General features: G+C 30.7%; 1 protein-coding gene across 3 annotated transcripts in view; it reads left to right on the top strand.

The window, feature by feature from the left end:
- The window catches only part of SP555 (SPRY domain-containing SOCS box protein SP555), a 67,349-nt gene that overhangs the window by 8,182 nt on the left and 31,753 nt on the right, over positions 1-27,414 (top strand). Inside the window, exon 1 of one of the 3 annotated variants that reach the window (XM_035360934.2) lies at positions 14,097-14,662. The exons of 1 other annotated variant lie outside the window; for it this stretch is intronic. In XM_035360934.2, coding sequence (XP_035216825.1) covers positions 14,644-14,662 — 19 coding nt within the window. In that variant the 5' untranslated portion in view covers positions 14,097-14,643. Of the gene's footprint in view, positions 1-14,096; positions 14,663-16,439; positions 16,717-27,414 lie in introns of those variants that run through there. One more of the 3 variants, XM_035360935.2, reaches the window with a different exon arrangement.

The following is a 27,414-nucleotide window of genomic DNA, read 5'->3' as shown; positions in this document are numbered from 1 at the left end:
TATTAAATTTAAAAAGTATGTTTTTTTAATAAAAATAAAACCAAACATTTATTTCTTAAAGCCCAAATTAATACCACATTATTATTTCATGCAAAAATAAAAACAAAATATAAATAACAAAACGAATATTCTTAAAAAAAAAACAAATAAAATTCTCAGTCATATTTAGTTAGCCTTCCGCGTTTTCAGTGTTCTGCCTTTTTGTGACAAAAGCATCTAATGTTGTTTGCCTTTTTCTTTTGCGTTGTTCTCCAGATGAGTATGCGATGAGAATCGCTACTCAGACTGAATCTGCTCTCATCTGTAAAGAGTAATCGTCCCCATTCATTGTCTCTCCAATTCCGGTGTTCCCGGCACCACAGAGAACGCCTTTTCCGATGGGCAGGCATTACAGGTACACACCGTACAGGGCGTCGTGCAAACAGACCACCACCGTGCAGTCTTCTGACCACGGTAAAACGCGATATCGGTCGTCCAGTCGCCTGTGTCGTGTGTCTAGCGATTTCTCCCGCTGTCTGCCGCCTGTTTCTTCTGGCCTGTAAGGCAATATACCGGTCATCTGCGGGTGTGGTTCCTCGTGAACGACCACTACTAAACCCCCGAATAGCTGTTCCTGTAGTTTGAAATTGTCTCCAAAGTCGTGAAACGATGCTGTGAGCAATTCCGAACTCTGCAGCCACACTTGTCACACTGCGGCCTTTCTCCAACTTCCCAATGATTCGACCTCGGGTAAAAGCATCCAGATGTCGTCTAACAGATTGATTATTCGCCATTTCTCGCTGAGGCAGCAACTCGGTGTGATTTTAACTGCTATACGGCGTGTAATCTCTTTGCCAGAAATACTGATCTTACACCGACAACATGCTTTATACTACTCAGACACTTCCCCATTACGTCTACCTGCATATCTGCGCATGTGCTACCGTACATCACCTTACTTAATCTCCTGATTGGTCTTTCTGTCCGCTCTGCCTTTTCGTTCAGCTGATATGCTAATTTTTCGACTTCGTCCTTAATTTTTGCACATCAGTGTACAGCACGTTTCCTTCGTTACTTCGTTACTACCTACTAAATACTCTTCTCTAGTAAGTCTCATGAGAGAGAGGCGTTGCAGGCCGTTCGGCTAAACTGCGCATGCGTGGTCATCACGTCATGACACATAATCTGTTTTAAAAGTCTGATGTTTTGCTTTTCTTTCTATTATTATATAGAATATTTAATTTTTTGCATAATTTTAATAACATATAATATGAATAATAATATGTAATAATGCATAATTTTAATAATATATAAGATGTATAATAATATGTATTTTAATTTTGATAACCAGAGAAACATATTTAATTTTTTACATAATTTTAATTTTTACGTATTTGAATTTTGATAACCAGAGAAACAATAGAAGAATATCTAGAAATAAAAGTATTTAGTCAAAGTTTTGCTTAAAAATTAATAATACCAAGCAATTATGAGTGCTTAATCACTTGTTACTCTTCAGCACTAATTGCATTTCAAGAAAGTAGATACATACACACTTTCGTAGGGACCTAAATTTTTTACCGTTAAGGGCCTTCAACTGGCTTAATTTTCCCCTGAACACAAGTATGATCCAAATTCAGTACTGATTATGTATAGACTATATATTGAATGTGCACACAGTATGCATTTAATATGTAATATATTTAGAATGAAACAGACGTTTCATTCTAAATACAATTAAAATTTCTGATATGTATATTTTTCATTGATACCGTTGTTTGAAATTTTTAAGGCATGTATTATGGAATTTTTCAAAGAAATGTCAGTAGTTTTAATAATTTCATTCTTTTGGGCTGGCAGTCTTGAAATATATTTGGCCAAAGTAAGTAAAAAAAAAAAAAAAAAAAAAAAAAAAAAAAACACCTCTTAATAGTAGTATCAAACTGTACATAAATAACCACATCTTACCATAAGCCTTAAATTATAATAAGACAGCAGTGGTGACTATACAGAAAAAAGATCAGAAAAATAAGCGAAGTTGCTGAATTCGCAAATGAATGCCTGAAATAGACTTTAATAACTGCTTAATGTTTGCATAGTAGGAGCTAAAGGAAAGGAATACTGTATATCATTTAATATTAATTAAATATATAAAACTCCTGATCAACGACTATATTTTTAATAAAGATATTCCTCATACTTATATAAAAATGCAGTGACAAATATACACTTATTAATATCTTTTCAGAACTTATAAGGTATTCTAAGGAACTTATAAGGTAGTTTTCATCTCTCTTGCTTACAAAATACCTAATGTCTCTACAAACTTAATCCTATTTTTAATTTCTATATACTGTAGACGCTGCTTAATGTGATCGCAATTTATGTTAGTATTCGGATATTGTTATCGAATTGCTCAAATTACCGAGTTATTGTTTGTAATCGAAAACATGGTAAATTCATCGCTTATTGTGATTCACAATTCGGTAAATATAATCAAAATATTATAGAATAAATTTTTAAAACTGAAGTAAAGTCGCCAGATAAGCTCAAAACTGATTATAAAAGTTGCCAAGTGACACAGAAATGATCCCAAACACCCTTGGTTTCAGTTTTTAGTCAATCATTTAATATTAGGGAAAACAAAATAGTTTATTTTTATTTTGATATAGATATCGCATTACTTTGATTTTGTATAATGCTGGTTTGTTAAAAGATGTTTTATGTGACATAGTGTAGATCAAGAAAATTATGTGCAAGGTTTTTCAAAAACATTGTACGAGTAAATATATCTAAAACGGTTCAAATAATCGAGGACTTTGGATTATGATATTTTATGCAGAAAGATAAGAACTGATGAATTAATTTTAAAATGATCATTTTATGTGAACAAAATCGTCTGAGGTATCATTAGTTAAAATTTTTGAAGACATGATATAATATTGTTGAAGATAGTTACATATATTAAATTTTCATATGCATGTTAATAAAATATACCTTTATCATTACAAAAATACTAGTTTAGAATATAATTTCAAACTATTGTTATTAAAATATCTAAAACTCGAAATTTTATGACATTTAAAATTCGTAACTTTTACTAAGTTATTTAAATTATTAAATTACGTTATTTGTCTTAGAATCAGTTTACTGAACTTTAATTTTCAGATATTTTCACTAAAAGATATTACATGCTAAAAGGGCCTTAATTAAAATATAATTCAAAATTCTTCTTATTTAATTCATTTCTTGAATCAGAACCATGGTTGATTAAAACTAACCAGTTTATATTAGCTCATATATTTGAAACATAATGAATATTACCAATACGGGACAGTTTACATACTTTTTTCAGAACTGCATCTTCATCACTTATGTAAATTTTTCATAGTGGAACTGCGGATGATCTGTTGTATATTCACAGTTCAGAAACTTTTAATACTGTACTTCATATTTCAAAAAATATTTTCTAAAATGTTGCTTAGTGGATGGTATCAAACATTTTAGATTTAATATGATCTTCAACTTTTAAAAAAATATCTTATCATTCTGCGCCGAGATACACAATAGCACGGTATAAACAATTTTTTATTAAATACAGTAATGTTGCATAAATGATAATTGACTTCTTTCATTAAAATTATCAGTTGGGTATATTATAACTTAAATGTATTTTTAAGTTACACACGTTTAATACATTGCTAAAAATTAAATAGCAATTTAAATTAGTAAGAAGTGAATTTAGGGTTTTGAATTGTTCCCTTAAAAAAATATAAATATTATTAAAATGATATATTAAGGATCTTATGTTTTGGGTACTGACAACACGTACCAAACGACGCTGAAAATAAATGAATGGTAGAGTAACTTAATATGTTATAATGGTCCAAAATTTTTGTAAAGATTTTCAAAGGACATCTGTAAGAGCAAAATATTCAGTACTTTAAACAAAACATACTGCGTTCTGTTTCAAATTTTACATTTTCTTTTATATCTTCGTAGACGACTTAAAAGCTATTGATTTTTCGAACAGGAGATTTTTGTAAAAAGTAATTTAAGTAAATAGTTTTTTACCCCTTTTTTTAACTATTTTGCGTAGTACTCATTTATTTCAATTTCTATTTGACTGGAATTAATTTTTTAAATAAATGATGTTCAAGGAGAGAATAATGTATTACTGTTTATTTCTTTATCGTAAGCATACTTTTCTGGGCAGTTTAGACAGCTTTAAAATTTATTGCTGTGTAGACATCAGATATTGAAAAATTTAACGAGTTCATTGAAAACAAAAGCAATAACTCACCGACTTTTTAAGAAATCAGAATTTATAAATTAGCAATATCTGTGAATCCATTAGTGAAAGAATAAGTGTTAGTTAAATATAAATCTTTCTAAATGCGAATGTGTGGAAAATGGTATTAAATTATTTTCATTGAAAGTAGTTTGATTTCAACTAGCTGGCAATAAAATGTTAAAAATAATGATAACTAAATTAATTTAAAAACTAAAATTTTAAAACTTAACTGAATTCGCATCTAAACGATTAAAACTGACAAAAATATAGTAGTCTGAATGCAAAATAAATTGAAAATTCTCCTTGAGTAGTTCCACAGAGCAACTACAGTAGCCACCACAGAAAAAAAAAAAAAAAAAAAAAAAAAAAACTTTCAACTCTCAACCTTCGCGTGCTTTTGCCATTGTTGCTCCACTAGATTCAAAACACTTCTTTCAAAAATGAAATCGCTTTATGGTGCATTCAGAATCGGCTTGAAGTCTGGTAACGGAACGATCAGCTAGTTCTATATCACGCGTCTACCTATTGTAATCGACTAGAATTTTTTTTTTTTTTTTTTTTTGTTCCCTTCAAGGACCTCCCGAAAGCAAGCCGTTGACAGCAACATTCGATCGGCAACAATGAATGGCCTAAGCTGCCTCTTTTTGCATCATCCGCTGTGCCCTCGAAGAAGCCATTCGATGAGGTCGCCGCTTCCTTCCCGCAGGCTGGAAAAAACGAAACGGAAACGGGGATGCGGGATCGACGGATGCATGCAGTCCGACGTGTGTATAAAGATGCGGGGCCTTAGGGTTGTAACGCGCCGAAAGGACAGATGCTGAAACCGTGATCGCCAAAGCAGAATTTGCTTAACACTGTTATAAATAAAGGATGCGCAGGAATACTTTCGTGTCATTGGAGTACTCCAAATTCCTTTAATTATATGTAATAAAAATAAGAATAAATAAGTTTTAAAAAGCAATAAATTGTGTTCCTAACTTGAATATTTTCGCCAGTAACTCAGTTGACACAAATTTAATCTTCGTTCTAGGAATAGAATTTCATGCCTTCTTGGTTTATTTCGAGGCACAAGGCCCTCGGTAGCTAGGCTTATTATAATATTTTTGCTCACATCTAGATAATTTTGAAAAAATACTTACAACAGAAAATAAAACATACTATAGGATAAGCATCTATGAGTTAAAAGGCTAAATAAAAAAAGGTGTTGACAAAAAAAAAAAAAAAAAAAAAAAAAAAAAAAAAAAAAAAAAAAAAAAGAAGGTTAAAGAAACTTTTAATAACTCAACTAAACATACTATATTATTAGTAAGGAGCTATTAGTCTTTATCTTTATCTTTGCCAAAACGGTTCTTCAGAAATTCTCTACAATTTATTTCAATGTTAATTTCAATGTTAATTCTGGATTAGTAAAGCTTTTTACGGTTGATTCAGCAGTTCTGTCTCTTTCTTCAGACCATATGATATACATTGTTGAGAATAATCTGTCGACTGGTGCCGATGTACTTCGCATGCTGAAAATGTATTATGCTATTTCAGCAAGATTAGGCAATGAAATATTTTTTCCTTTGAAATGACGGAAAATTTTATCCAATTTTCTTCACAAATATTATATTTACAAATTTCATAATAAGCTGACAAAAAAAGCCTTTGAGATCATTATTTCATCAAAAGTTGATGCATGATATTATTATGTATATTTGCGAAAAGTTTTAAGTTTCATTAATATTTTCACCTAAAGCTTCAGTTTCAGACTATGTTAAATCACTGTTGTTTATCTAAATAAAAAATCTGATATGGTCACCAACATGACTTATTCTTTATACGGCCTATTAAATTATACACATTTTTGGTGCATTTCATTTAAACTTATTTCCTCAGATTTCATCATAGTTGCATTTCTCATTGCATTAATTCAGTTCTCACTTCTCGCCAAGGCAAAAATACATAAAACTCAAAACATCTTCATTAAAAATTGTAAAATGTAGAAAAATATAAAATACCAAATACAGTTAAAAGAGTTACAAAAATTTTTACAGTTAAAATTAGAGTTTCTACGCAAAAACTAGCAATTCGGTCAGCGTACAAGAAGGAAGATTTTCGGTGCACAAAACTGAAAATTTACTTTTGGTCCCGCTTGGCAAAAAGACACTGAAGGTGTGAAAACTGTGAAACTGACTTAATTCACTATTCTACTAAGAATTTCCAAAGGTAAACAAATGACGGTTTCGTTAGGCTTAGTGGCACTTAACCAACTTTTAAATTATTGATAATTCTACAGCTACTGCATGCAGATTAATTAAAGGCATAAAAACCATAACCGGAACATAAGAACAACAAAACTCAACCACTTTTAAAGCAAAAAATGCCCAATTTACCAATATATATTAAAAAAAGCCCAGAGGGTAACAGAGTTGGGTATATATATATATACTTTTGGTGCCGCCGATTGCAACCAAAACAGGAGCTGCACAACTACATATTATAGCAGTCGCATATACGAAATTTCAACGTTCTAAGGCTACTCGTTTCTGAAATATGCGAGATACATGCATACGTATGTACAGACATCATAAATAAACTCTTTTGAATCCATTTTAAATCTGTTTTTCAGTCTATTTTGGGAAAAATGTGCTTTATTCTATACAGCTGTCACGCAAAAACCACATGTAAATGAATTCGAGACCGGTGAAAATGGATAGTTTCGTTGAAATGTGATACCCGAAATTTTTCGCATTGTAATATTTTATTTACTTCGTACAAGGAAGTAAAGATACTGCTCCGCCAAGAATGTTCTCCGATAACTCAATGCAAGAAAGGCATCTGCTATAAAATAATGTAAACTTTTGTAGAATTGTACTGCTATTAATAGTTGCATTCTATTCTAGTATTCTAAAAAGGTCCCATCTCCTTCTCGAGGCATAAATATATTATTCCGCCTTTCCTCAATCTTCTAGTTTTTAGCCTAATTTTCTAGTTTCCCTGACGATATCAGTTGTACTCGCTTTTGAACTTTTCTTAATCATGACAGCTTAATTATTTATTAAATAATTGGAATTGCTGTAACACAAATCATAAATACAACAACAATTTAAATGCCAGATCGGGGTTTTACCAGAGGCTGCATTACTTTTATTTCTAGCATATTCGGCACTTTTAGGAGTTTAACCAATAACCAGGACAAAATGATAGATAAACTGACCGGAACGCAGCGACAGCATCATCACACCGGGCAGTCCTGGTTAAAGCAAGACATGGGGTAGGCCTATTAATAGCGGTACTTGTTCCATTTGCAGCGAAACAGAGAAGAAATTATTATTAGAATTTGTTTTATATTCACATTAAGGACGAAAAAAAATATTTAGGTGTAAAAGAGAGATTGTGCGGCATATGTAATGAAAAAAAACATTGCTTGGTTATTTCCATGCTATCGATACCAAATGTTATTATTCATATTCACGTTAATCGCAAATACGATACTTTATACACAACCATTTGAATATTGAACTAAATTCAAAGATTTTGAAAGGTTCAAACTATGATGTATTTAACACAGAATTTACGAATTCGAATGATTTAGAATTAGCTTCTAACATTTTGTTAGTGAATTACTTTTGGTTACAAACTTTCGAATTTTTAATTTTAATTCTATTTATTTTACTTATTTAATTATTTTTATACTCTTAACATAAAATGAAAATTTAAAACAAATGGGATTTATTTCTGTTAACATCATTTTGTTCTTTTGAATCATAAAAGAACGGAATTTCTGCTAAATATAAAAATCTGATATGGACGCCCACTTGACTTTCTTTACGGCTTACTAAATTATACACATTGTTTGCTATATTTCATTTAAATTTATTTCCTCGAATTATTCTAACTTAATTAACCAGTCCTTGATTGCACGTCGGAAATAACATAAAAAACTGCAAATTTTGATATTAAGTACCCCGCTTAGTTTTATCGTACGGGTGTCAAACTTCTTCTGTTTTCATCTTAAAATAATGGGTATAAAACGTTCCCAAATGTAAGTATAGGAACTGGAAGACCACATTGAAAGTTAGACTTCATTATTTGTCCAAAATTATTGTTTTCCTTTTTAAAATTTGACATTGCCAAAACGCAAATATTTTCGTCATTTGAAATACTTCTGTAATTGGAAGTATATGTCTACGACGAAAGATTGCAAAAATAAAGGCCAGGTAATATATCTATATCAAAATTGAATTAACTTAAATATCTTAATAAATTGCCTAATACTTGCGCAAAAGCTGCAAAATAATAAAATAATAATTTATTTACTAATGGATTATTTAGTATATTATCACCTTTGTTAAAGTTAGTAGAATTAAATCTGATGTATGCACCACGTGACTTCTTTGTACGTAATATTAAATTATTCGCATTTTTTCCTGCATTTCATTTAAAATTATTTCCTCGAATTTTATAAGAGATATATTTGTCATTCAATTAATTTAGTTCTTACTTCGCAACAAGGCTAAAACACATTAAACCTCAAAATATTTTTATTTAGATTGAAAAATATAGAAGAATATAAAACATAAATACAAACAATGTAAAACAATGTAAAAAAAAAAAAAAAGAAAAAGAAAAAAAAAAAAAAAAAACCTTTTGCTATTAAATGTAGAGTTTCTGCGCAAAAACAAGCAATTTGGCCAGCGGTCAAAGAAGACAGATTTTTCCCCGCACAAAAGTGAAAGTTTACTTTTGGTCTCAATACACAAAAAGACACTCAAGGCGTAGAAACTGACTTAATTTGTTTTGGATGCTATTCTGATTCAAAATATGGGATAATTTAATAACTTAATTGTTAATTCCAGAATGGATTAAGCATGAGTTAATTCGCGATAATAAAAGAAGACGTTATCTTTGTTGTTGTGAAGCTTAGTTTCTCTAGATTGGCAACAAATCCACTATTCTGTTAAGTTTCAAATGTAAATAAATATGGCTGCTAAAGTAAACAAAAATTAGGTTTAGCCGCACTTAAACAACTCTTAAATTGTTAATAATTCTACAAATATTGCATGCAGGATAATTATAGGCATAAAAACCTTAATCGGAAGATAAGAACAATATAATCCAAACATTTTTAAAGCAAAAAACGGCACAAGTTACCAATATATAAGAATAAAAAACTGAGCTCACGGAGCCGAGTAATAGAGTGGGTATATGCATACATATATTTATTTACTCTTGGTGCGGCCGACAGACGCCACGAAAAAATCTCTTCAGAATCCGTAATTTTTTGGGGGGAAAAGAGTCCTTTATTCTGTGCTTACGTACAGATGTCACGCAAAAACATCGTTAAATTATAATATCTTTGAAATATGGTACCCGGATTTTTTTGTGATTACAATACTTCCTTTACTTCGTACAAGGAAGCAAAAAGAGAGATAAACAACTAGATGTTGTAACAGTTCCATGTACAGAATTTCAACGTTCTACGGCTAATCATTTTTGAGTTATGCTAAATACATACGTACGTACAAATGTCACGAAAAAAATTTATTTTGAATCCATTTTACAATCCGTTTTGGAATAATCCTTTATTCTGCCCTTACAGATGTCATATAAAAAATAGTCTAAATGGATTCGGGAATTGTCAAAATGGAGATTTTCTTTGAAATCTGAAAATCAAATTTCTATACTTCCTTACTTCGTACAAGTAAGTTAAAAAAAAAAAAAAATTCCTTGTATCATTTTGTTTCCTTATACCATTATTTAATTTGGTCTCTTTATTTGACCCTTAATTTAGCTCTTAGCTCTTTATTTAATATTTGGGTTAAATTTTCAAATTAATTTTTGGTTTCATTCCATTAAAATAAATTTCTTAAAACTGCCCACATATTTCCGATTACAATTCAATATTCTAGAAGAATGTTTTCAAAATATGACACAGAGATTTTTATTGTTTAATTTTTTTCTCTCCCAAATACTACTTGCTTAAGGATTAAACAAATCATTGCGGAAATTTGAGCTTTGCTCTATAAGGTAAGTCGAAAAATAATCTTTTGAAATGAAAATTTTTCAGAGTTTTGCCAAATATCGGCAATTTGTCAAAAATCGTTGGATTATTTTTATTATCTTGCAATTGCAAACAACGACAGATTTTCTAATCAAAATATTTAATCTTTTATTGTTATCAGTCCCACCATTTTAAGCGATGATAAAATCACATTTCTGAATCAAATAGAAATTTAATTGAATATAATTTTTGTACCAGATTATAAAGAACCATTTTCTTATGTTAAGAGAATGGCCTATCAGCGAGCGAGAAGTAAAGTCACTGAATACTGATAATTCAAACCTGGGTTTGATTCCAGCCAACGGCCTAGCTACATGGGCGTTTTCATAGTTTTGCCTATGTGTAAAGTGTTATACGAGCCAGTTTCACTTAGAACGTCATCCACGAAGTTATCTTCCCCGTAGCAGATAGCCATAGTGTACTATGCCATAATCAACTTAAAAAAAAAAAAAAAAACTCCAGGGGGGGCGAGCGGCAAAGTTGACGAAAACAGCTAGTTCGACTCGAACTAAAATTCGGCCGAATGAGCTCACTACATGGGAGTTTTGGAGTGACGTGGATACGAGCCAGCTCCTTTCAAAAATCCTCCACATAAGCATTCATCCTCTCAGGCAGATAGATCCCTTGCGTGCTTTGTATAATCAATTAATTGCATAGTGTAAAGTTTTGTGTTTTTTGAGTAGTCAATTTAGCATAATGTTATGTTTTACGTGTTTTACCAAGTGTTTCGAAGGCGGGTAGGAAAAATCCTGGTACATTTGAGATTCAAGTTTTCGGTTTTTTATGAATTTCAGTGTCTTAAGACACTAAAATAATCTTAAATGGCTTATAGACACTAAATTAGTATCTTAATTTTCATTAACTATAGCGCAGGACGAGTAAAAAATTTGCTTTTAGTTTTAGCCTGTTATTATGTTTCTTTTTTTATTTATGTATACGTATGTAGGTGTTTGGGTATTAAACTAGCTATGTTAATGAAACCAAAATTGATGGTTAGCGGTCTAACAGAAAAAATACATATCAGAATTAGAAAAAAAAAATCAAATAAAAAACATAATCTTGACTCTTAATCACCAGTTTTGATTCAATTAATTATTAAGTTAATTTTTCAGCGTATTGCGCGACTTTAATAAATTTGAAATTTTTAAACTATTGGCTTTATATATAACATATTTTATCAGTTTTAAATATATATATATATATATATAAATATATGTGCGTGTGTGTGTGCATGTATGTTACCAGTTATCTGCGAAAGCCGGAATTCTATAGAATACCTAGACATTTTACTGAATGCCAAAATGTATGAAATAATTCAGCATTTCATAGAACATTTCAGCATTTCCAAGGCATTCAATAGAACAAATCGGCAAAGTATGAAGCAACCAAAAGAAGGAAAACGAGTCCGTAAAAAACAATTTCATACTCTTATTTGGTTGTATTGTATATTTCCCATCCTATGTACCGTGCGAGTTCCTATTTCTAATGTCGTCAGAAAATGAGGTGATTCACTCTGTATATTGGCAGTTGTAATAAGCGTGACAGAGATTTGTTTCTACTGACGTGAAACTTCGGAGGGAATTTTAAAAGAAACACGTATATGCGAAATTACAGTTCCCTACATGCCTTAAGAACTTGCTCCCCAGAACTGAAGATATTCACGACCACGATAATGCTCTCCGGCCAGTTGCAGTTGCTCAATCCAGAGGAAAGCTGTCAAGGATTCGTCACACGAATGTATAAAGTGATAAAATATGTAATGTCTTTACGTGAAGAAAGTAACGAAATGCCATTCAACCCTACCATGTTGAAACAAGTACCGTATTTGTCGGTGTATAAGACGCACTTTTTTTCTTTGAAAATAGATCTGAAAAACGGGGTGCGTCTTCTACGTCTATACTGCATTTTAGACGTAGAAGAATAGAAGGAAGAGGCTTAGCATTTCCCAAGTTTGTGAATAGATCAAAGTTTCATGGGATGCTGTGAAAACAGAGACAGTGGTTAAATTATTTAAGAAGTGTGATGCACTGGATGTTACAGAGAACAATTTATTGTATGAGGACTCAGATGCTGATTTAGAAGAGGTTTCAAATGACTCTTCATTTAACTCTGGAGATGAGTGTCTGGGTTTTGAAGAAGATTTAAAGGTGTTCTTTCCCAGATCGATTGGATATTTGCAGAAAGTATTACTTTGCATTTGTATTACTTTATATTTAAAATACTGTAAATTCATTATAATAATCAGTAACAAAGTTTTGTCCTTCAAAAATGTGTATAAAAAAGGGGGTGCGTCTTATACGCCGGCGAATACGGTAAGTTAATTTTAATTTCTTATTTTTTATATGAAAATTTTGTTTTCTTTGATAAGATAGACATAAATTTTCTTTTGTACAGCTTTCATTTTTCTTTGTAGTTTGTATAAAAGTTTTTAATGGCACTTTTTTATTATTTTTTCAAAACAATATTTGTATTTTCGAGGAATGCGTGTCTTTTAAATAATAACCTTATCATTTGACGATTTGTCACATTTTTCCTAAATAGCTATTGTCTATAGAATGCCGAGATTTTGTACACAATGTCTAAGTAAAATATATAATAATTTGCATATTTCATACTTTGCCTAAAAACACCAAGCGTTCTATAAAATGCCTAGGTATTATATAGATTACCAGCGCCGGTAATATAGATAGATATATATTGTTTTAGAATCCTTTTAAATCAAAACAACGGATTTTTTTTTTTTTTTTTTTTTTTTTTTTAAAGTATGAAGAAACTGGTTTTAGGAATTAAAGTACATGAACACATGGGCAGAATATCGTAATAATTCAGGAATTCAGGAATTATGTGCATGGCAGACTAAATTCTCTTCAGAAAATACTAATGTTCTCTGGGCTATCCCGAAGTGATAATGATGATCAAAATTGATTGAAATAGTAAAAAAATCTTTCTCTTTCTCTCCTGCCCCCTTATTGAATGTTTCTATCAGAAGTCAAAGAAACGTGTCTTTTCAAAATTTTGAGTTAAAATAGGTTTTTTAGGTTAAGATCTGCAAGATTTGAATGAAAAAATTGCTCGAAGATTTCGAAATTCTCACTCTTACTACATAATGAACTGTACTGTTGTAGTAGAACGTATGAGGAAACTATCAGTGTTAGGTACGTCTATCTGTTCGAGCATAAAGATGTTAATACAATAATTAAACTGATTAGACTCGCATAGATATAACATTGTCACTATTTTCTTGCGTTGGTAGATCTCAGATGCAGAAATTTTGTTTGCAATATTTTCTCATTCTAAACAGGTTTGCGTCACTTCCTATGAAATTTCTTTCTCCATCTCCCTCAACACCTTTTTGAGTTTTCTTTAAAAGTTCTATTTGCTTTATATTGCGATGCAGCCGTTTGGTAGAATTTTTCTAGTACCTGTATTTCAAGAAAAAGAAAGTCTTTTGGGATTTAGTGAAAGGAAAAATCTCATGCATTTATTTCTGTACAAAGCGCAAAATATCGTATTAATTTTGTAGATAAGTCTTAGATAAAGTCGCCAGAAGGGTGATAAATTTCAAAAAGCTAGCAAAAAGTCTCTCTTAATACATCTAACAACTGCATCTGTCTAAATTTACTCTGAAAAGCCCGGTATCAACACGATACGGGCATCCCAAAGTAATCAGGTGGTCCTGTGCGATGACGTCACTGCTGATCGCACGCGCCGTCTGTCACCGGCAGCCACGCGCCAGCTGGCCAATGAGAGAAGCAGCCGGTATCGCACTCGGGGGGCAATGGGGCCGGCCACGCGCCCTTAACAACGGGTTTTTTTTTTTTATTTCCCCTCCTATCTCAGGTTAACCATACTCTTCTCTAACTCAACAAAGGGTACGCTTTTCCGTTCCATAGCAGCAGATGTTTTATTTTTTTACTTTCTATTTATCAATATCTAACCCCCCTGTCAGTACTGAGGTACATACGGGATCAGATTTAATGGTATCACAGCATCATGTCAAACCGTTAGAAACTATTGCACTTTACGGCTGCTGAAAGTTCGCGATCTCTTCGGCAGAATGGAAGTTCGATAAAAGTTGAACTGTTTATTACCCGCTTAAAACAAGCATACTTTAAATCTCATGCAAGTAAATGTTTGCTGATTTTTATTAACGATGCTGCAAGACTAGCACAGAAAAAAAAAAAAAAAAAAAAATCGATATTAGAAATTAAAAAGTATTTTTCAATTAAAGAAGACTAAGTTAAATATTAAGCGGTAGTTTTCTGAAAGTGTTAGTTCCACTAATATTTGATGATGATTAACTGCTACATGGATCTAGGATAACATGATTTTTCAACAAACAGGTAAGCAATCGTATTTCAGTACTTCTTATTTATATTTTGAACTACATGTTATCTTCTAGAGGAAATATTATTAAGGCAAATGTTAATTGACTTAGCAACGTAACGAAACACGTAAATAGAAAACGGAAATACTAGGCTTTAGATAATTCTAACATAAGTTCAAGTAAGACTGCTCCCGATTCAAAAATAAATAAATAAAAATTAAAAAAATACAAATAAAAATAAAAAATCTGAAAGTTTTCGGATATTTCATTACCCCCAAAGGGACGTTTCGTGTGTTACATTTATTTATTAAATAGCATGTTCTTTGCACTTAAACCATAAAATTAAATTCACCAGCAATATTGCAAAATAATTTTAAAAATGAGCAAAACTTCAGAATTTCCGATACACAATTTCGTGCACTGGAGATAATCCCCCCCCCATACAGTGTTGCTATTGCTCGCTTTTGAATCGTTAAGTTTGTTAACCAAAAATTCGTTAAAGTGTTACAAAATATGAAATCGATAATAAAACAAATTTAAAATTCCAGTTTTGGGCTTCCAGATGACCATATTCGGTAGAAGATTGCGTTATTCAAAACTGGATGGCTCTAAGTACCATTGTTTTATCCCAATGTGAGAAACATCCATAGATTTATGAAGATTCTTCACTATTTAATTTCTTTAAATATAACACAGGGCGATAATATTTGATGGCAACAATTTGAAAAGTGAGCCCACATTTATAGTGAACCAACGCAAAATGCCAAAACGAAATTAATAGTCCTTTTGGGTAAATTGCCCCCTTTGGACTAAAAAAAAGTTTGTCTCCACAAATATTTGCACCATTCATGGTGACAAAGATTTCGGAATTTAAAAAGCGAACGAACGATTATCAAAAATAAAGAATGCTTTAAGCAAATATATACATATAATTTGGTAAATTTATATATTCATTATTATGGTTTATAGTCAGATAATAAACAATCAAGAGAAAAATAATACGAATGACTTGAAAGTATTGCTGTTTATAAGTTTTAATTTAATGTAATATGACTTTCGTAAGTAAATTGCCTCTAGAATAAATTAAAATAAGGCAATTACTACACTGAAGAGTATTATGTGTTCAAAATCATAACTGTAAAAGTTTAATGTATATTTATAAGCAAATGAAATTTAAATGTATATTGTAAGTTAGTTTATTTTATACGTTTGCAAAAATAGCTTTTATTATTTTGAAAATGTCATCTTCGTCATAGCATCAAATTTAAATCGTCTTAATAATGAAATAATATAGTCTCTCAAAAATATTAAATGCGAAGTTAAATCAGTTAAAATATGTTATATAATTCATAAATAAGTAAACTGAACATTAAGACATAAAACTTTGAATGTAAGAAAATCGTTAATTACTTATTAAAATTTTGATAAAATTGAAAACGCTTATGGAGCTCACTAAAGCAATGTAATGGTATACTGTTGAAAATAAATGCAAGCTGAAAATACTAAAAAAATTTAACTGCATCAAATTTACTAGAAATCTTTTTTGGAAAAACTTATCTCATTCCATAGAATATGTTTAGTGCTGATAAAAGCAAATTAATTAGAGCTCATTAACAGAAATGCAACATAGGCTAAAACTTAAGTAACTTCCAGAATAAACATACGATCGTTTGCTATTATTAAGCAATCATTTCTTTATAATTTTTATCTCCATTCCTGGCAACAACTAAACAAGAATCAAATATTTTAAATTTGATTTATGCCATATAAGCTTATGCAGAGTCAGTATGTTATGATCAATAAATTCGTTTTGCAGTTATTAAAGTGCCGAATGAGAGAAGACTTTTTCAGTATGATCAAAATTTTTTGTTCAGCGAATACGAAGTCTAAGAACAGGCTTTAAAAAGCACTGGCGATACTGCCCTAAAGCTGAATAGAATGAATTCTTTCCTTGTGTAGTGAATTAGAGCTGAATCGACTCTAGAGAATTTCAAAAACTGAGTTGGCTAAGACTTTACAGAAATGACAAGCTTTACAGAAATCCCAGTTATTTCTGTTCTAGTGAAACTGGTGAGTACTTATTTTCGTTAGAGGTGCTACAATTTAAACTCAAGCAAAGATTCTCTTTAACTCAAATCAAGGTTGTAGAAGTTCATAGCATTTTGTACTTTGAACATCTAGAACACATCTTAATCTTCCAGTTGCTGAAATATATGTATCAAAGTAAATATTACCCAGAAGATTTTCTAAATTTAGTTTTTAAAATTATTTTAAACTTTTGTGAATTTCTCAATAATTTAAATATTTACTTTGCTTTTTAATGACATGTCTAAATGATATAGTTTAAATGTAAAAGACATTTAATATATAATATATAAAATGACTGCCAACGGATTCACTATTAATGTAATTAATAAAATATGGCTTTAACACTGCACATTACATACCTCAGTAGATAATCTTTTAATTTACATTTTTTAGTTTTAATAATTTGTCAAATTGATTTCCAGGTCTATTTAAAAATTTTTTTTTTCTTTCCCTTCTATTGATTTTTGGTCATAGCAAGACCCTTTCAATATATTTTTTTAGTCTTTTTCGCTTTTTATTTTAATTTTAATTTTTTTAATTTAATTTATTTAGCTACGTTCACAAAGTTTTAACTCTATAAGCTAGTAGATCCTCCCTTAAAATCTTGTAATTTTGACTAATAGCAAATCGCTATTTATTTTATTTTCTACATTGGCATAACCAAGCCATTATGTATAGTTTTTTCTTACACCTTAATGTGTTTTTTTTCCAAGCGGACGCGTAGGGAAATGGAACAGAGAATTGAGACTAAAGTTTATGACTAAGTTTTTTTTCAATTAATATTCAAAAAGAGTTTCCTATACAGTTTCAATTGTCTGTTTCAACTGTTTCGACGAAACGCGATATGGAATTAGCTGGATTCGAAAATCATTATAAAAATTTCCCCTCAAGACTCTTTAATGAAATTCGGATTGGGATAATCTACCATTTACCGCTTTTTACTTCCTTGTACGAAGTAAAAAGGAAGTATTGTAATCGCGAAAAGTTTCAGGCAGCATATTTCAACGAAAATATCCCATTTTGACCTCTTTCAAATGCAATTTAACGATGTTTTTGCGTGATATCTGTATGTAAGGACAGAATAAAACACTCTTTTCTTCCCCCCCCCAAAAAAAATTATAAAACTGCTTTAAAATGAATTCTGAAGAGAATTGGTACTACTTTGGTAGACGGTTGCACGGATTTTGGCGATTTTTTGGCGATTTTTCTTTTGGCGAGCAATGCGACTTATGGTAAACCCATTGCTAGACAAGTTATTTATGGTAACCGATACTTTGTTGTCATTTTATTTAAAAAATAATGCGTTTTATTATGCATAAATTCCGTGTTTTAAATATTATTTATGACTTCTAAATAATAAAAATTAATTTAATTTTGCATTTTTATTTGAAATAAAAATTTTATTGTTTATGATATTTTATGGAATTTTATGTTGTGAATGATGTAATGACTGACGTCACATTATTTTAAAAGTAATTGGTTTTTAATATCTATAAATTTAATCTAATGTTTTAAACATTATTTATGGCTGTTAAATTATTAAAACACAATTTAATTTTGCATTTTTTAAATATGATTTTATTATGAATGATTATTTAAATAATTTTAATTCTAGCCGTGATGTAATCAGCTCCTTGATTGGTTACTGAATATTTGTGCATTAACTGCGCCATTTTAAAATTTTATTATTCATCTCTTCGAATTCCTCAGATTTCAAAGCGAATGGATGTCTCCGTTTCGAAGATGAATGTTGTTATTGGTAATTACCAAGAATTATTGGTATCGGCATAAAAAAATTGCCGTTTGAGACCTTATTTTGGCCAACCTGGATTTCCTAATCAAAGATTTATTTATTGTTACAAGGGTCAGAGGAAATTTATTTAAAATTTTTGAATGAAACCTCGCTAATTGCTTCTTCAATGAAGTGCGAGAAATGTGAATAACAGATGAAGATTTTTTTTTTTTTTCTGGTACTTAGCAATATGCGTATAGTAAAATGCTTAAAAAAATGTAAGTACATATTTTTCTTTTACTTTATTATTGTATAATTCAATTTTTATTAAAAATTTAATACACTTTTTTAAAAAAATTCCTGAGATATTTATTCCATATCCCACATGTTTTAATGTTAAATAATTATATCCTATAAAACTTATTTTAAAGGATTTGAATTTAAGTAATTGAAAAATTTTAATTCTTTTAAACGTTGGTATGATGTTTTTAATTCAATATTCAATTTAAGTAATATTTTATTCCAATTAAATGTTGGCGCAATGTTTTTATTCTATTATATGAAAGTAATAATTTAACCTTACTTTAGCATTTTATACTCTTAGTAAATGTATTTATTTACATTTGCCAGCCATCTTAATAAAAACAACGTTTTCAACAAAAAAATAATCCATTATTTTTAACGATATTTATTTTTTTAAAGTTTCGAATACTTTACTATGCATGAAATACGTAAAAACAGCATTTTTCAAGATGGCTGACGACTGTAAAAACCGCGCCAACAATTGCGCCAATGTAAATCGCCAAAAATCCGTGCAACCGTCTACCAAAGTAGCACCAGAGAATTTTTCGTGGCGTCTGTACCAACGTATGTACGTACGTGCGTATATTGCATAACTCAAAAACGCGTAGCCTCAGAACGTTGAAATTTTGTATATAGGACTGCTATAACATGTAGATGTGCACTTAGTATTTTGGTTGCAATCGGCCGCATCAAACGTATATAAATATATATATATATCCACTCTGTTACCCGGCTCAGTGATCTCAGTTTCTTTACTCTTACATGTTTGTAAATTGTACATTTTTTGCTTTAAAACTGATTGAATTCTGTTATTTTTATCTTCCGGTTAAAGTTTTTATGCCTTTCGTAATTCTGGAAGCAATATTTGTACAATTATCAACAATTTAAAAGCTGTTTAAGTGTGATTAAGTTTTAAATAACATGGCGGACATATTTGTTTACATTTGAAACAGCAGAATTGTAGATTTGTTGCCAATCTAGAGAGACTAAGCTTCGCAACACAAAAATAACGCATTTCATTAACAACAACACAAAAATAACGCAATTCATTTATTATTACCAATTAAATCATGCTTAATCCTTTCTGGAATTTCTTCGAGGAAATAAGTGTTTAAGATTTACTTCGTAATTTTTAATGCAGGTATTTTGAGTTTTTATGTATTTTTGCCTTGTCGCGAAGTGAAAACTGAATTAATTGAATGAGAAATACTCAATCATCTGTGAAAAATTGTTTCTTTTTTGTTTTGTTTGCTTAATTTCTTTTATACATCGTTCTAGCTTTGTTATAGTATTTGAATAAACATGTGGCAACGATTAGCTAATTCTTTAAATGATATAAATTTTGTGCATTCTGAGTTATAATATGAACGAAATATAATACTGTTAAGTAAACCTAGCGCCAGAGTGTCGCTATGGTAAACAAAGTGAATTTTAAAGAATGCATTTATTCTATTGTGGTTTATGCGCTGTCGGCGAAGTAGGTTTAATTCAATCTAATAAGGTTAAATGAAATGCAAGAAAAAATGCGTATAATTTAATATTCTGTACAAGGAAGTCATGTGGTGTACACATCAGATTTTTTGTTTTTGTATTTTTGCTTATGTCTTATATCACACTTTTATTCTATTGTTTAAAGTATGCCTTACCTTGATCAGCATATTACTTACAATTAGATTTGAATTTTATTTGTAAATATTCTAGAGTTAATATTGCTTATTTAATGTTTACACTTTTCATTGCACTTTATTTTACTTATGTTAAAATTGTCACCGGAACCACAGTATCTAAGCTACTTTTTAGAGTAAGCACTAAGAATTTTTTTTTCTAAATTTTGCAGCTCAATGAGCAAAGTTCTTGACCACAAAGGTCTTTTATTTTAGTTTGTTTTCTTCTCTTTAATTTCATATATATATATCTATATAGATATATATATTAAATTACAGAAATATATTTCCTTACTTAGATGACGTCAGAAACGTCTTTATAGCATTTTTGAACAGCTACTTTCCGTTATCCATACGTTTATACGTTTATAATTCATAGGGTTTGCCAAGTGTTGCTATTGTGCAAAACAAAATATTTTTAATTTTATCTCCAAAGGAACTCACAGAAAGCCACTTTTCAAAGTACTGCCATTCAGCAAAGCATAAAAATCTTATAATCAGTTTGAAATTTCTTAACAAACGGAACCATATAAAAGAATTAGTTCTTCTTATCACTTAAATATTAGTTTTATTTTTAATAATATGTCTAATTGATATAATTTAAAAAAAGAACTATTCTGTTCCATGTGCATAATGTATGAATTAAAAAGTCATTTTTAATGATAATGTTACAATATTAATAATTATCTATTAGATATATTAATTTAAAGTAAACGAAAAGATTTAAATTATTAATCTGGTGGCTGCCAAATTTTTCAAGTCAAATTTTATACTAAAAATAGATTCTTTTTATGATATTTTTACTAAAAAAAATCAATTATCGTTAGCAAGTAAATAATTTTACTTCCTTGTACGAAGTAAAAAATAACTATTGTAATCGCGAAAAGTTTCAGCCAGCATATTTCAACGAAAATATCCATTTTGACCGCTATCGAATGCAATTTACCGATGTTTTTGCGTGATATCTGTACGTAAGGACAGAATAAGACTCTTTTCCTCCAAAAAAATTATAAAACTGCTTTAAAATGAATTCTGAAGAGAATTTTTCGGGGCGTCTGTACGAACGTATGTACGTACGTACGTGCGTATATTGCATAACTCAAAAACGAGTAGCCTCAGAACGTTGAAATTTTGTATATAGGATTGCTATAACATGTAGATGTGCACCTCGTATTTTGGTTGCCAATCGGCCGTTTTTATGCCTTTAGTAAATCTCTATGCAATATTTTTAGAATTATAAACAATTTTAAAGTTGTTTAAGTGCCGCTAAGTCTAATCCTTTTCTTGATGGCGGCCATTGTTTGTTTACATTTGAAACAGCAGACTAGTGGATTTTTTGCCAATCTAGAGAAACGTAGCTTCGCAACAACAAAGGTAACGCCTTCATTTATTATTGCCAATTAAATCATGCTTAATCCTTTCTGGAATTTTTTCGAGGAAATAAGTGTTTAAGATTTACTTCGTAATTTTTAATATAGATATTTTGAGTTTTTATGTATTTTTGCCTTCTCGCGAAGTGAGAACTGAATTAATTGAATGAGAAGTACTCAATCGCCTGTGAAAAACTGTTTCTTTTTTGTTTTGTTTGCTTAATTTCTTTTATACATCGTTCTAGTTTTGTTATAGTATTTGAATAGAAAATGTGGCAACGATTAGATAATTCTTTAAATGATATAAATTTTGTGCATTAAGAGTTATAATATGAACGAAATATAATACTGTTAAGTGAATCTAGCGCCAGAGTGTCGCTATGGTAAAAAAATACTAGAGTGAACTTTAAAAAATGCATTTATTCTATTGTGGTTTATGCGCTGTCGGCGAAGTAGATTTAATTCAATCCAATAAGTTTAAATGAAATGCAAGAAAAAATGCGCATAATTTAATATTCCGTACAAGGAAGTCATGTGGTGTACACATAAGATTTTTTTTATAGATCATTATTTGGACAGTGTAGTAGCTATCTTGTATGCTATCGTAAAAAATATTTTGTAACACTGTATTTACTACATTAATTCGAAACGATTGCTTTACACACGCCACATTTTCTTTGCTTAAGATGTCAGATATGGTAAACGTATAAAATGAATTGTGAATTTTACTTTGCCATGGAAGGGGGAAATTACGTACACTAAAACCACCAGAATGAAATTAAACTCAACAGTTTCACATTGCAATATATCAAGTGTAAACACACATGACCTCATCAGTTTGGTACCGTAGAAAATGCAATATGTTAAAAAGTGTATTTATTCCTTTTAAACCATTCTGTTTATTAACCAGTTATAACTTGAACCATGCGTCGAATGGCAAGCGGAAAATAAATTGAAGATCCTAGGTTTTGCTAGGTTTTGATGAGCTATGTGAATGATAAACATAAAGGTTATAAGGTATTTCTCCCACTTTCTTGGCGTGCCTATGTGGTGTAGTGATCAGCACAATGAGCCGGTATTTCAGAGGTTCGTAGTTCGATTCCCGGTGAAGGCGTTGCCAATTTTTCATCTATCCGGCTTTTCCAATTAACCAAATGTCTCTACGGTGGCACTCGAACTAAAAGGGTGTTGGATGATGATTCTCCTCACCCAAGATTTGGCGACTGGGTCCCCTAAAAACCCCAGTCGCCCTTTAAAAGGGGAAGTATATAAGGTATTTCTCCCGGCTTTCTAAAGTATTTTCGTGGTGTGGTGTTTAGGACACTGGGCCGGTATTCCAGAGGTCCGTGGTTCGATTCCCGGCGAAAGCGATTGCTAATTTTTCAATCTCTCTTGTTTCCAGAAAAATCCCAATGTTCATAAAATTTTTATAAGGACCGTAAAAAATCGCCAAACTATTGTTGATGCTAATCCTGCCAAAAATAATTACGGTAACCCTAACGCAAGAAAGGAAATATAATAGTAAATAACTATCTAAGATTACAGTTTTAGTTTAGATGAAAGGTTAATTTCAAGTAAATACATTTTTTTGTTATTATAATTTATAAACAAAAGGCTGAAACAAATCCATAACTGAAATTAAACAAAATCCATAACTGAAATTAAACGGGAGATATAAGTTTTTTTATGTCTTCCAACATACCAGAGAATATTTCAGTTTTTTGTACAAGCGTCTGTACATAAACTCGGACAAATAATAATCGGAATGCTGTCGAGCAGTGCGACTTTTATTACGCCATTTAGCACTGCCCCTCTACTGCTTGTCTTTGACACTCATTTTCGGGGTCCTCAAAATTGTAGTTGTGGTTGACAGCAAAATGTTCAAAACCGGCATTTTGCAGTTCATCCGACTTATATGATTTCCAGGAGTCAGTATAAATTTAATGCTTCCTTCTGCGATATTTTCTTTTATGACATTCAATAAAGTTTTCGCCGATCGTTCTGGAACTGCGATTAAGAAGAAATATTCATTCGATTCTCTGCATAATCTGCCGAAAACACATAGTGGCGGAAGAACACGTCCAACATTATTCTTTCTTCTACTGAAAAGGCTTTCGTCTACTTCACTAGTTTTGCCCCATTTGCCGATTTTCAACTTAAGCCGAGTAAACAAATTTGCGGCACACACCTTACGCACCTCACTGTTCTAGTTTACAGTTGTATTGTGGTTCATCTTCAGATGGCGTTCACAAAATTCAATAGATGTCATCTCCTGACACCAACAATAGATGAACATAACGGTTGTAAGGCAGGGGATTTTCGATCCTTCAAACCAATTTTGACTTCTTAATCCTTTCATCTCATTACAGGTTTCTTTCCTGTACCGCCATTTCGCTACTGAGTTACCTCTAAAGCATAATTTCATCTCGTGGTTGTTTGAACATAATTTTCTATCATGAATGATGCCTCCCAAATTGTTAAATCCATAGCATTATTAGAAAAGAATTAAAAAATTAAACTAGTATTTCAATGGCGACTTATAAATATAGAGAACTGTCTAAATTTACACACATCGGCACGTTCGCCAAATTTTTTCAAATCTAGCGGTTAAATGAGCGCATTTACTAGATTAGGCGCTTTTGCACATATATTTTCGCTGAAATTTTTTACGGTCCTTAAAACGGAATAGTACCAATTTTTCTAAGATTTCTCTAAAGACGTTTTTAAAATGTAATGCTTTTTAAATTTACTAAATTAGTACATCTGTATCTCTTAAAGAAGAAACTCAACTTCAGAGTTTCAGTAGTGCAGAATTTAAAAGTTTTATATAGAGAGCAGTTGCTTGTATGTTGTCCTTCAGATTAGTTTTCCTAATCTGTTTCCCTTTATTCTTTTAGATTTACACAGATTCTTTTTTTTAAATGTATATATTGCGTTGGTTTGGTTTTTCACAAAATTTAGCATATTTTTAGCCTAAAAGCTGAGTTTAATTATGCTTTCAAAATTTACGTGCAACAAACTGTGAGAGATAGCCATGAAAATGATTTTTTAAAAGAAAAGAAGGCAACAGGTGAAAAGTAAGACGACTGCAATGTGCTTTTTCACTTTAAGGCGACGAATTTCGCGTAGCGTGTTATATTCTTTAACTATAAATCCTGTTTATAAATTTTATGCAATTTTGTCTTACAGTAGGTATTAATTGATTTGTCTTCTGACTTCTGTCTTTAATTTATTTACCGAATAAAATATGAATGGAATGTAAAAATATACGTGCATTATTGCTATTGCAAATCTTTCATGCAACTATCACAGATATCATTGTTAATGGTGAAGCCAAATGGATTTTTGCAACAAGTAAATCAGTACGGAGTTATACTAGCTTATAGTTTCACTTTTTAGCCCAAAAGGGCCGTTAGTCCCGAGGGATAAAATATCCCGAATGGGATAAAAGAACCTATTCTTAGTTTTGAAACAGCTTTTTGCGATGAATAACTATAAACAGCGTATCACTTTTCATATTGTTGTCACAAAGTAATATTGCTCTGTACCATATTTAAAGAAATTAATAATGGAAGAATCTGCATGAATGTGTACATGTTTCTTGCATTGTGGAAATATCTGATGTAGACCCCACATGTCTTCCTTGTATCGCCTATTGAATTATACATATTTTTGATGCATTTCATTTAAACTATTTCCTTGAATTTCATTAGAGGTATATTTCTCATTCAATTAATTCAATTCTCAAGGCAAGGCAAAAATACGCAATAACTTAAAGCATCTGTATTAAAAATTGAAAAATACAATAAAAATTAGAACACCAAATACAGTTAAAAACAGTAAAAAAAAAAAAAAAAAAAAAAAAAAAAGAATTAAAATTAGAGTTTCTACGCAAACACAAGCAATTCGGCCAGCGAGCTGGAAGATAGATTTTTCGGTGCACAAAAATGAAAGTTTACTTTTGGTCACACTCAGCAAATAGACACAGAAGTTGATGCTCAAACTGAATCAGAGTTAATTCACTATTCTGCTAAGAGTTTCAAATGTAAACAAATGGCGGTCTCGTTAGGCTTAACTTGAACTTCCAAACTGTTGCAAATTTGGTGAAAATGGTGATTTTATAATGACATAATTGATTTTATATTGCCATTAATTTCTGAGATCTGTACAACTTTGTAAAATCGGCAGAGCAATTTAATAGGGATCACCAACTACCGCCCTCTATTGAAGAAAAGTAAATAACAATTTAAGAATTAAGTTGTTTAAAAAAATTAGATTTCGGATCATTGACCAAAAAAAATACTATCGTTTTTATAACAATCGAAGAAAAAATAATTATCACATTCTTATCTTTAGAGTGAAAGCATGAATAATTTTTTTTTCTTTGACATGTTGAAAGATTTTTAAGATTTCTCAGAAATGTTGTCAGTCGCTGTTGCTTTTGAAAAGTTGTTCTCCTAATTAACAGCTGTGTTCCAAAATTGGAAGGCACTGAATAGATGTGATAAAAGAACCTATTCTTTCAGAGCAGGACACATGAAAAAGTTAACAGTGCCCTTTTTCGAGGATTTGAACTCCAAAACTCTTGCCTGGTAGTTGGACGTGCTTCCATTTACATTACGAAGATACAAAGAAAAAATTTCTTACAGGTTACGCTTACTTTCAAAATCTGGATACTAAATTATTTTTTCTTTATTTTTTCATCAATAAAGAAATGTCGTTTGCTATCATTAACTTTACGAAAATATTTTAGAAAGGTTTATGATTGTATATTCATAGTATCGAAAAATATCTGGAATGTGAGTTCTTTCTTCTATTCAAGTGCTTTGATATGTCTGGATTACGTTTTCGTGTTAGTAGCTGAAGAACGTATGTTCAAAATTTTGAAATTCGTACCTGGATTCTATATGCATTACGCTAATGTTATTACGTTCATCCTTATTCGAAATAATTTCATTTTGGAATGATTTTTCAAGTTTTCGAATGAGTTTAAAACGAGCTGTTGTGTCTTTCCTTTTTTTTGAGATATTTACCTCAGTTTTACCTGTTCGTTCATGATATTCTGTTCCATCCTGGAATTTTACTTTCTTTATGCAGTTTTTCTTCTGTAGTGAGTCTCCCACCCACTATTCCCTTATGTGCACACTTTTTTCTTTTGAAATTTTCCCTCTTAAAATCATCCGGCGTGTTCATCTTTTTTATTCCTTAAGTGCTTCAATTTTTTTTTTCATTATTAATTTCTTTTCGTAGTCGTAGTTTTTCTTAGTTGTTTCTCAGTCGTAGTTTTTTTAGTTTTTGTTGTTTTCATTTTTTCTGTAAATAGTGCTATAAGGTATTTCTCTCGCCTTCCTAGCGTGCCTTCCTGGTGTAATGGTTCTGCACGCTTGGGCCGGTATTCCAGAGTTCCGTGGTTCGATTCCCGATAATGAACAAACCAAACATATCAGAATTTTAGTTGCACCATCGAATAGAGTGGGAAAAAATCTTTTCAGTGAAATTTGTATGGAAATTTGATTTTTGAAGTTTTGGCGAATTTCTGAAAAATCCCTCGATTAGTCTAAATGACGTTTTTATGATTTTAAAATTTTACCATCCAAACAGAAATCGGATA

This window comes from Stegodyphus dumicola, chromosome 10 (genome assembly GCF_044657685.1).
Source record: "Stegodyphus dumicola isolate Sdum_Otavi_A_Nest chromosome 10, ASM4465768v1".
NCBI lineage: Eukaryota > Metazoa > Arthropoda > Arachnida > Araneae > Eresidae > Stegodyphus > Stegodyphus dumicola.
This window is presented reverse-complemented; position numbering and strand designations above follow the sequence as displayed.